The sequence below is a fragment of the Anomalospiza imberbis genome, chromosome 15 (genome assembly GCF_031753505.1).
Source record: "Anomalospiza imberbis isolate Cuckoo-Finch-1a 21T00152 chromosome 15, ASM3175350v1, whole genome shotgun sequence".
Lineage (NCBI taxonomy): Eukaryota > Metazoa > Chordata > Aves > Passeriformes > Viduidae > Anomalospiza > Anomalospiza imberbis.
This window is the reverse complement of record NC_089695.1, coordinates 11724874-11737294: the sequence shown is the minus strand read 5'-3', so window position 1 is coordinate 11737294 and position 12421 is coordinate 11724874. Positions and strand designations below refer to the sequence as shown.

At 42.6% G+C, this 12421-nt stretch overlaps 1 protein-coding gene across 2 annotated transcripts in view; it reads right to left on the bottom strand.

Annotated features, from left to right (window-relative positions):
- The window catches only part of MAML1 (mastermind like transcriptional coactivator 1), a 19334-nt gene extending 6913 nt beyond the window's left edge, over nt 1-12421 (bottom strand). Inside the window, exons 1-2 of one of the 2 annotated variants that reach the window (XM_068205892.1) lie at nt 11909-12421; nt 1822-3222 (exon numbers count right to left, since the gene is read on the bottom strand). In XM_068205892.1, the coding sequence (XP_068061993.1) occupies nt 1822-3222; nt 11909-12277 (1770 nt within the window). In that variant the 5' untranslated portion in view covers nt 12278-12421. The remainder of the gene's footprint in view (nt 1-1821; nt 3223-11908) is intronic. The other variant, XM_068205893.1, reaches the window with a different exon arrangement.

The following is a 12421-nucleotide window of genomic DNA, read 5'->3' as shown; positions in this document are numbered from 1 at the left end:
AGAAGCTTTAACTCCAGTCTCAAAGTACTTCCCAATTTCCCACTCAAACAGGTGAGTATAGGCTGTGCTTTTTTCCAGGCAGGTACAAACTGCTCTTCAAACACCCCAGCTTCAGTTTACTTTGGTAGCAGTTTTTCAAACACTACATTTTATATTTTTGTTATACAAATCATTTATTGAAATCCTGCCTCTTCTGCCAACATTTCATTCTGGAAGTGTTTATGTCTCCTATCCTAAAGTTGCTTTTTAATATCAGAGAATTTATTATTTGCAGGTGAAGGGGAGAAAGCTTCCACTGTCCAAAATGGATCTTAAATTATTTTTCCAGCAATCCAACCGTCACCATACACCAAAGATAAAAATACTACTACAGATAAGTCTAATATTAATTTTTCTTAAGTGTGCATTTTTTGGCATTTTCTTGAGACTGGAACTTGGGATAAGCAAAAATAACACAGAACATTCAAGATCTGATACTGCCCTCTTAGTACCAGCAAATCCCTTTGAAATTTGACAGTTTTCATCATTTTAAAGCACAGTTCAGCCTCATCTCTAATTATACAAACAAATGTTAGGTTCAATTTAAGCATTCAGCTAATGGGTTCAGCTGTTGGTTCTCACTTTTCAGTTTTGTAAGGAATCATGAGTCAAATACAAGGAATGCTGCACTAAGTTGCTCTGTTTGCAAGCTTTTGAGATATTCTCCTGAAGCTTTCATCAGTATTTCTGTTAGTTCAGTACAAGTGTGGCAGTGTAGACACCAGGTCACCCTCATGTTTTTCAGTGAGGGGGAGATGTGACACACACAATCATCTCTATCCTTCTTCCATCAAAATGCTGTTAGACTGTTACTTCTGCCAGCTTTCAAAGAGATTAATTTTTTTTATGAAGTACACATTGATCTCAAATTTCTATTTGTACACCGGTGTGGTCTTTATCACAGACTAATCAGAGCTTTTTCACTGGTTTTCTGTTTTGTTGAGGAAACATACGACTAGAATTGGATCTCAAACAGCTTTTGCTGGAGGAACTTTAATCAAATACCTTTTTTTTCAACAAGCTCTCTTGTATGTGCATTGCAGGTACATGTTACAGAATCCAATGAACCTATACTTCCACCCACTACTACAGAAATTTTACCTACAGCATACCTGTAGTAACAGTTCTATACAAGGCAAAGGAGCACTATCTGGAATTTTCTGTTACAGGAAAACCTGAAGCATATGCTTCAAGCAAACAAACATTACCATTATTCATTCTTAATGATATATTTCTCTCCTATGCCATGCTTCCCCAATGCTCAGAGACTTAACCAATAAAAATCCACAGAACTGAAAAGCTCCACGGAACACCCAAGAAATCAGGAATGCAGCCCTCACTTCCACCTCTCTGCAAAAGTAGGTCTTTTAATAGTAAGCCAACTCTGACACAAGTAGGGACTAAAAACAAGGTAAAGAAATCAAAGCTTCTTTGAGAACACTGTGTAACACTACAGTTTTATACAAGTTATTTTAGTCAAAAGTTTACAAAGCATCTATTTATCTTTGAAAGTAGAAGCTTCTGTGAAGCACAACATAATTTGTTGCCCACAAAGTATATTAAGCTGGAAATCACACGTTACATGACCTAGAACCCAGTATTAAAAACTGTCCCCAGTGGAAAAAAGACCTCATGGTTCTTGTCTAAGATTCTTGTATAGAGGATTTTTCTCTTTAAAATCAATGAAGACATTTGAAACTATACCAAGGAATCTGCATTCCAGCCTTACCTACCCAACAACCTTAAATCTGCTACTGAGCAAAGGTAACTCAGGACATTCACCTGACCATGTGGCAGTCGGTAGGCAATGTTTCCAGGCTTGGGTTTCAACAGGATCATCCCATTTTGGTCGTCACCTACATGGGACAGTGGTGGCTGCTGGCGCTGCTGGATGTATGCCAGCATGGGAGTCTTGTTCTGCCCAGGCACTGCCACCCCCTGCTCACACTCTGCTTTGTAATGGGAAAGAGGTTTGGTGTTCCCATAGTCCAGCATAGAGCTCTGACTGTTCACAGGGTTCTGGTTCAAGCTGTTTTGCTGATGACCCAAAATGTTCACATGATAATTGCCTCCAGCTCTTGGTGAGCTTTTATTTCCCAAATTAGGCATCATGAGTTTCTGATTGTTGAAGTCTGGCTGATAAACCGATGGGCTAGTAGGATTTTCCATGGTATATGGGACAGCCAGTGGACTATGGGAAGCCCCAGGCTGTTGCCACGTCGACATCTGATTTGTTTGGTGGACCTGTGAAGCTTGTTGCTGGTTCTGCAACATCTGATCTCTCTTCTGCTTGGCAGCAATCTGCTGAAGTTGATGAGCAGAAGACATTTCTTTGGCACTTCCTGCACACTTCCCAGGTAACAACACAGGCCTCTGAATATTCTGAGAGTGGTTTGATGCCTGCATGATGGGCTGATTAGGATTTTCAGTCATTGACTGACTGGAAGGCTGGAACATAGCCTGAGAACTAACAACCGTTGTAGAAGCGGCACTTACAGGTACAGAAGCAGCACCAATAAACGCTGAACCTGAAGAAGTAGATCTAACCTGGGGAGATCCCAGCTGCTCTTGCTCAAAGGGTGCTGGGGAAAACTCAGTCTTTATGTTAATATCTTGTGGTAATGGAGTCTGTGCAGCTGAATTTGAAGAATCTGCATCTTTTTTGTCTTCAAAGTCATCATTAAAGAGATCCTTCATGTCTTCGTCAGGCACTGATCTATTGAGCTCCTCAATAAGCTCCTTCCATTCTTGCTCATTTAGATTAAGATCAGGCATCAGGTTATTCTGAGATATAGAACCCCCTGCTACAGGATTCATACAGGGAAGCTCATCTACAGGCTCCTGCTTCAGCTCTTTGTTCAAACTCAGAGGAAATGAATCATCAGCATCGCCACCTCCATTCATCTGTAGGCTGGAATCTGGAAGACACTTCTTGCTGATGCCATCGAGCCCCATTGGATGTTTCCCATTAAGCTGTAAAGTATCACCAGTACCAGATTTCTTGTCAAGATGATGGAGTGGAGACACGGGGGGCATTCCATTGGAAGAACCACTCACTCCCAGACCATCCTCACGACGCAGTTTCTTGGACACAGAAAACACATCACCATAGCCATTCTGCTGGTCTCCATTCTGAGGGGAAGCAGCACTATCAAGCTTTCTTTTCACAGTCTCATGGAGCTGCTGAAAAAGAAAAGGAATATTTTAGTTATGTAGTTCTATGTTACACAGATCTGGATTTTTATTTCTCACCAGAACTTTGTCTTGCTCTGAACAAAACATTTCAGAAAAAAACCCCAAATATTATATCTTTGTTTTGTTAACATTTTGTTTTACAAGTCAGCACATGAGATTACTTCCTCATTATAATCTCCTACAAAAATTTTTCAAAAAGCATGTACTACTTTAAGCAGACACCTCCTCCTTCAGACAAAACTAGAAGCTGCCATATACTCTAACAACAACAAGAAGTTGAAAAATGGCTGTGAACTGGAATATGTTATGATTTTTCCTATTCAAAAGAAGAAAAATATTAAATAATGTTAAGAATCAAATTTCAGATGAGAATAAAAACCAGTATTCTATTTGATCTATGTACACATACAGTATAATTGTTCCATGAGACTCTTTCATAAAAGTCTCACATTTAAATATTTATAAAGCAGTCTCACATTTAAATATTTAGAAAAAACAAGTAATTCTCTTGTAATAATAGCTTTTAGAGAAGATCTGTGTATATAAATTTTGTACACAATCACACTTTTGGCACTGAAGCAAAACCAATTTGTCACTTAACAACCATTGCTTCACACTTGTGGAAAATGCAATTCAGAGTTCAGCCAGTTCTATCACAGCAGAGCAAGTTCATTCCTTTCCTCTTTTCTCCTGAAGTATTTGCCAGCTGCTCTGACCACCAGAGCCCCAAGCAGCTCCACAGTTGGCCTCTCACAGAGGGTGAAGGCACAGATTCTCTTTCTCGTGGTGCCACCTAGAAGTGACCAGCGGCTACAGCAGCAGCTTCACAGCCAGAGCCCGAGCACCTTTGTCCAACTTCTGCTTCCTGCCAGCATTCTTGCAAATATGAAGTTCTTTCTACTGACCTCAAAAGCATCTGAAAACAGAATTCCTGCACACATCAAAGGTGACTATAAACTTTTCCTTCCCTCGGGTGCATTCTGTAAAAAAATCTGAGCTTTGCTGGTGCTGGAACGCTCCACCAACGCAGACAAACCTGCAGGGCAGAGACGCTGCTCCAACAGCGCAGGGAGCTTCAAGAGAGAACTGCATCAGCTCCCGACCTGAGTGAGACACCTTGGTACATCTCAGCAGGACACTCGACAGCAATCTCCACCAAGAGCTACCTATCTGAGCTGAGGGGTCACTGAACAACAGCCCTCTCAGATGGCAGGAAAGCAGCCCATCAAACAAACCTCAAGACAAGTATGGTTATTTTCATATTACCTGCAGTCTTCACAAGGCAGTCCACTAACCCCTGAGGAAAACTCTCATCCAAGGAAAAATGGGAAACCTCAAAATCTCAGCATTCAAGCAAGAGGCTGGATGTAGGGCCAGAATAAATTATCAGAAGAATTTTACACACTTGCCTGAGCAACAGCATTCTTTGAATCACAGACAGGACTGGTTCACAGTTAATTGTTTCTATTTTTTTTCCAACCATCTACAGTGAGCTGATCTTTGGGGGCAAAGAAACCCCAGACCATCTGTTTAATTCCTGCACAGGTAACAGCAAAAAAAAACCCCACTATTTGTTTAATGCTTGCATAGGTAACAGCAAAGCCTTATTTTTTATCTGTGGGACATACTCCAGCTTCCCTGGAGACTGTGATCTTCTAGATGGCTCATGGAAATAGCAGTGGAGTAGCAAGATCAGCAGAAGACTGAGTAGGATGAGGTGAGGTGTACATCTGGAGTGGAGGCTGGAACTTTGAAATCTCTTAATTTGAACATCAGGTCCTCAGCTTGGAGTAGCAGCTCTCTAGTGAATTTTTCAAATATCAACTTGAAAGAATAACAGAAATTTACTTTTTTGTAAAAAGGCAAAATAACGGACAGCAAAAACCTCAACTCCATCACAACATTCGGCTTTCAGCGTTTTTCATTGTTTACTTCATACTCCCACCAAGAAAACTGAAGCTCAAGGTGGATGAGTAACTTGCCCAAGGTTATATGATGAGTCAAATTACTCAAAGTTTGGGAATGGGTCCTCCTTAATTCTAAATAGTAGGGGAAAACCCCACTCCCTGAAAAGTTACGTCAAAATAGTAACTTCATTTTATGAGCTACACTCACTGCAGTCTAGAAAAATATATAGACCCCTAATATCCAGCTCAGGAACTCTCAAATCTCTACGGATTTTAACAGTCATAACACTCAGATATCTGATCCTTGGAGACATTTTGACTGTAAGTTGCTTGAGACAAAATCCTCCTTTCACCTAAAACTGTATTCCTTTGGTGAAAAAAGGGAGATTAAGTTCCTCCCCAGTTTGTCTGTGTCTATCCAAATAATCTGGTCTGAGGGGAAAAATAACAAGCTGCATGTGAGATACAAGTCAGACTGCAAGCTATCTACATATCAAGCTGCTCCAACAGAGTTCTCAAGGCAAGAAAAACCTGTTCTCTTCTGCCAAAACTCAGGAAAAAAACCAATCAACACATGGATGAAGTAAAGCATAGCTTGCTACTCACTAAGAAAACCCCTTCAGCTTTAATTTTTTTGTTCATTACCATCCTGTAAGGCACAGTGCTCCCCCAGTACGCTGTCCATGGTTTCCTTAGCAGAATCAATCAATTTTATTTGCAACACTGAGCCAATCATTTCCACTGTCACAAGATCAGATACAAAAGTGTCTCCTCATTTTCTAAGCCTATTGAATTTTCCAACAAAAGATGAACTTTTGAGATCACTGCTATCTAGCTATGCCTAAAAATATTACCCCAAAAGCATTTATGTGAAGTATTTATACCAATACAGGAACAGTGCAAGGCAGGGGATGTGAGCTGGCCTCAGTCCTTTGCCCAGGACAGGACAGAGAGTTTGTCAAAGAGCCACCGAGGGGTCTCAGGCTGCCCCTCCTCCACATCACATCACATCACCTGAGTTGCATTTTATTCACATGAGCAGAACACACAGTCCTCAACATGGTCATAAACACTTCCTTGGCAGGAGCACACATGCTCAACTGTGCATTCCTCATGCACAGAACACAAGCTGACAAAACCCAGGTGGCATCCATGACAACAAAAGGTGTCCAACACAGCAGCCTCTGGCCATGTAACTCACACACAGACAAGGACACAGGCCCACAATGCCAGAGATGGATGTGTGCCCAGGCAAATGACAAAGCTTCCAGCAGAAAACGGAGAGCGCACAAAGCATTTTGATATATTCAATCTCGGTCTTAAACCCAACAGTTTTACCACAATGGTCCTCAGCCCTACTGTGGTCTCACTGCAGGGGCAAATTGACTGACTTCATAAAAGCTGTCCAAGAACTACTACAGAAGCCCAACAAGAAACCAGAAAAGCTTGAAAACTTATTCTATTGCTTGTCTGTTAGCACTGGCAGAGTTCAAAACTTCAGAGGCCAGGGCAGTGCTCTCTTACTGCCTTGGTGGGAAGGGGCATGAATCACTGATCAAAACAGTGGTACAAAGCTGTTCCGATTAGTTTTGTTGAGTTTTTTGTTCAGGTTTTTTTGTTTGTTTGTTTGGTGTTGACTATTTTGGTGTGGACTTAATACCTGAAACTAGATTTAGATAATAATCTGAAACCAATGACATTTCATTACATTGTAACTTAACAGGCAAGAAAGTTTAGATCACATTATTTGTTTGAAAGCAAAAAACCCTTTACCATTCAGAACAGCTAAACTGAGGACAGTCAGCTGAAGTCCTTTTGCAAAAATCCAGTACTTTGCTATACTTTGAGACCTGTAACCAAAGATGGTAAATACATACATAGATATATATATATATATACAAACTGTATGCAGGTTTCATTTAAAAAATACAAACCATCTCATGAACATGGCAGAAAAGAAACTTCTTAAAAATCTGGTACTCATACTGTACCTTTCAGGCTCTATAATGTTCTTATTTAGCTTTTTAAAGCATCTGTTAGAGAGATTTAAATATTCTTACAAGATTCAGTAGAGCTTTAATCTTTTGTATTTCATTTCAAATTAGTTTACCATTTCAATATCAGAATTAAGTCTACAAGAATTTGTTCTGATATATGAGCAAGAGAAACATAATGCTGGACATTTCCAAAGAAGAAATGCTGTATTAGACTACAAGCATAATAAAAAACTAGCTCCAATATGGCTCCTAGCATTCTCACCTAAAAGGGGAAACTAAATCAGAACACATGCATTTTTCTGCCATGGAAGTGGCAGTATTGCAGCCCAGATAAGCTCCCATGTACCAGAGCTCACGGTAGGTGCTCTACAGACACTGATTCTCCTCCCCTGCCTCACTATGGACAAGAGCAACAAAGATGACAACTCCATAAGCTGGAATAACAGTGCAAACACCAGACATTGTAGTGTGTGAATTTTTGATAGAAAACATAACATTCTGACTACACATCATAGTAAGAACTCCCCCTTTACTGTGCATTTACCCTCAGCTTCCAAAGTTGCATTCCCCCCGCAAGGAAAGCATTTTATTACCCAATATGTTCCTGCATTCCACTGTGCTGTCAGAACCAAACTGCTGGACTCATTTTAATTTTTACTTTAATTCCAGCAGACTTTTGTATTTGGGTGACTGCCTGCTGGAGTGAAGAAGGGCTGTGGATAGGCATGTCTATAAATATCCCAAGCCTGCATTAGTCACAAGGGGCAGCTTCTGCTACAGGAATTGTTCTGCTGAATCAAAAAAACTCCTGTGCCTTCAGCTGCAATGCCGGATCCTCCACCTCACATGAACTTAAACAGCAGCAGCAGCTCAGTCACTCCCAGATCCTTACAGCTTAGGAAGCATCACTGCATATCTAACTAATCTGGTAAGGGAAATGTTTCAAACATAAAACAATACCTCACAGAGAATTAAAAGGAGACAAAGAAAAACCTGTCTGAGTTGTTGGGCAACAAACTATCAGACTTGTCAGCAAAAACAAACAATGGTGGCAAGACTACACTGCACCATAGCTATATATAAATAACATGCAAATTATTTGCTATCTTTGTGGTAAAACATAATTTCACAATTTAACATCCCTATACCACAGCTTACACAAAAATGAGGTCTTCTGAACTGTCAGAGTACCAGCCTGAGCTTCATTAGAGGAACAACACTTGTCAGTACACTATGGGCAATCTCTTCTCCTTTAATTTATTACTTCAGGTCTTTCAACCAAGAAACACTGCATTGCTCTCCTTGGACTTCAATTTCATTTGAAACTGTTTACTTGGTGCCTATGCTTAATTTAGTATTTAACTAATATTAATGCAAAACATCTATCACTCCCAAATAAATGCTGCTCTTCAGCTTTAACACAAAGCATTCTCAAGACAGGCCACTGACTCGACTTCTGTGCTCATTCCAGAAATACTGTTTGTGGTTTTGTGGCAGTCCTAGACAAAGCAAGCTCTCTGCACAACAACTGCTCTCAGGTGGGGAAAAAAACCAGTAAGAAACAGGGAGCAGCTCTCCTTCCAAGACACCACATCATAAAACAAGGAGTGGAGATGAAAATCCAGATCTTTGCCACTCTCCTCATTCACATGCCAATGAAATGCCTTCTGTTCAGCTCAGCCATACACTGCCTTATTGTCTATCACAGAAATATAAGGAAGCCAAACCTTTCTCTTGCAGAGAATTTAAACACCATTATTCGATGAACATTCATGTATCAGAACGTGGCAGAGAAAAAAATGTTCTAGGAGACAAGCCCCATCTCTTCCCAACTTCCCTGTTTCTCAAAAATGGAAGATTAACACAGCAAACACATTATCCAAACATCAAACGTCTTCTACTTTGAACACAGCCTTAATAGTGCCATGTTGAACAACAGAGAGACAGAACAACAGAAATGGGAAGTAGATGTCAACATTTGGATTTCCCATTAAATAATGGTCTGGAAGTTTTTTACAAGTAGGAAGCTAGAAGGTTTTTCAACATTTTTCTCAAATGAAAGGCAGGCCTACACGATGCACAAATAATCCAAGGTATTTCTGTACCAATACTGTATTCTCTCAGTTTCTGCAGCTCAAATTTTACAGCTGCTTAGTATGAAAACAAAGAATCTCTCCCTTACTTCTGCCTGTAAGCAAGATCCATCTAACTTCAGGTTCAGGATCTAAACCAGAGAAAAGACTAATGGAAGAGAAAATATCTGATTTTGTCCACGTGACAAATCATACAAGACACTAAGGAGGAAGTGGCGTTGCCACTCTGTTCCCTGTGACTATTGTGGATTTAGAAAAGGTGCTCTGCAGCACAGCACCTGGCAGTGCCCACACCTGGGGCAATGCAGCTTCATGTCCTACTGTGACAGGTCCTCACAAAAGCCTTCACCTTTACATGAACTGCTCTCGCCTTTGGGCACCAAAATAAATGCTTCATTAACAGTGAACATGAAGTACCAATTTCCAAGAGCAGATTCACATGCAGCTTCACAGAAAAATCTGGACTGTTACAGCAGCTACAGCTGATATAATGCATGTTGCACTGAGCTAGCAGCATTCTTTGGAAAGGATGTGTCCAGGATGTTTTAAAAGCTGGTTCTGGTGTTCATCCAAACTGTATTGAACACTGAAAATCAAGCACACGTCCTTCCCACTCAGAGCACATGCTTGGTCTCGATAATGGCAACATGATGGGTAGAGGTAAAATACCAACCTAGAGACGGACCTTCTGGGCCAGAGGAATTAAATTAGCAGCAGAGGTGGTGTTGTTGTGTTTTTTTTCCAAGACGTGAATTACTAAGCAAACCAACTTTATACCCCAGTAACGAGGTGATGAATCAGCAGCTGCAATTAAGCTTACAGTCATGGATCCTAGGAAGGAAACAGCAGGCCAGCCCGAGGAAGAGTCATTCATACACTAAACCCCTCTTCTGTTGTGTAAATTGGCCACTGGCAGCAGCTTCCTGTACAAGGGCTTCCCCCAAGATGTGCAGTGCACTTCAGAACCTGCTGCCGTTGAGAGCCCTCATTATAATGGATGCTAATTAGATCAAATCCACATCCAAAGTGACTTAAGAGAAACAACACCAATGAATTAGAGACATCTTTCTTTTAGGAGACCAATATGAATTCGTGTGGTGGCAGTTGAAGCAACAGGATTTGACATGCTAAAGAGCCCCGAGTGTAATGAAAATACACATTATTAAGGGGTAGAGCCCCATATGCAAAAAGCCAGAGAGCCCAGCAGGAAATAAACAGAATCTCCATCAAGATTTCAGATAATAAAAACCGAGTTTGAGTGATTTTTGTTTTGACACAAGTTTACATTCAAGATCAGTCTGCTAAACAACAGCTAACTGTAAAGTTTTGTAGAGTCAGTGTCAGGAATGCACAAGGTTTCCTCTCTTCCTCAAGTACCCCTCTGGAGCAGCTCTCTGAAGTGCTCTAACTGTGTCACAAGGACCTCAGTCTTCTCAACAGTCAGCAAGTCCTGGAGTCTCATAGGTATATTAGCACGAACAGAAACAATTCAGCTAAGTAACACTTTCAGTTCATCTTGTAAATACTACAAACTGCATCCAGGCTGCCTAGTGCTGGTCACAGTAAAGATGACATTGATAAATCCCCTGTTTCAGTATTTCACATTATGTCCTGGACACTCAAGTATACAATAAGCTCTATTGTCATTCTATTTTAAAAACAGTAAATGAGGTCCAAGACATTCCTTTCTAATTCAATCAAATACACAGAGCACCGTAAAATTATTATTTATTCTATATATTAACCTGGGAATATCTTCATTTAACCCAGTGTCCCCTTTTAAAGACACTTAAGAGTGCTACTGAATCATTTTCATGCAGGCCACCATTTAAAAATACCTGATTTTAAGGCAGACAGGTATTAGGACAGGCAGCCTTTAAGAGGTTATCCTACTAACCTACATTTCTGACACATTAGCACACAGCAGTATATTTAAACGGCCCAGAATAAGTTAAGCAATAGCTATCTTGATATACAAACAGGGCTATGTGAATATGTCCCGACAACCAGAAATGCTAGAGAAGCCAGAGAAACATTAAGATTTTGAGTTAAGCCAGTTTTTAATGGGTGGAGTGGGATTCTCATAGTGTTCACACCCACTAGAGTGAGCGGCAAACAAGCAGCTGCCTTTCCACTAAAATTCTTTCCACTATGAACCAGAATTAAAAGACACATTGTCTTAAAACTCCCCCCAGTAATAAGCATATCCTTATCAAATGATTCCACAAAACCCTGACACCCCAAATTGGAGACTTAAGCAAGCAAACAAAAATCCAAAGGCACCGCAGCAATAATGCCCCTCTGACAGTTTCTGCAGGGGCATTTTAGGTGAATTAGCCAGAAATATGATTCACAAAATACTCTGAATGCTTTAAACATCACAGAAATCTTGCCACTATCCCTACCCCACCATGCCACAGTTTTTATATACTCTTCCAGCGTGCAGAGGTGACGAGCGAAAACAAAACAGCCCTTATCGGCTGCGAAGTTGTAACACAGCAGACAGGGTACTCCGCAAAGCAGCCCCAAGCCCAGCCCTCGCACCGCAGGCCACCACAGCAGCCGCGAGAACTTGTTTTCCTTCCCCCATCCAGCTCCAGACGAGAGGTCCCGGTGCCAGCCGGGCACGACCGCCGGTCCCTCCCCGGCCCCAGCACCGGCCCCGGGCGGCGCTTACCGCGATCAGGGCGCTGCTGCGGCCGTGCTGCTGCTCTGCGCTCGCCGCCTCGCCGTCCAGCCCGTTGGCTCCGCTCCTCTCGGCGCTCCCCGCGGCGGCGGCGGGCGGAGGGGGCGCGGGCGGCGGCGGCGCCGGGGGCGGCTGCCGGTGTTTGCCGGCCCGCTTGGCCTTGGCCTGCAGGCAGCGCTGGTGCAGGGCGAAGGTTTGCTGGCGCTCCAGCTCCAGGCGCTCCGGGGACACGGCCTGGTAGCGGGACTCGCAGGCGCTGTGGTGCCGCCGGCAGAGCTCGATGCGCCGGCGGAGCCGCTCCATCACCGCGCTGTGCCGCGGCACCACGAACTCCGCCATGGGGCAGGGGGGCAGCACCATGGGCCGGGCGGCGAAGGGGCGGCCGCCGCCGCTCACCGGCTGCTCGCTCCGGCGCCCGCCATGGCGGGGCCTCCGCCGCCCCTCCCGCCGGCCTTACCTGCGCTCCCCGCCGGGATCGCCCCGGCTCTTCTCCCCGCCCGGCCC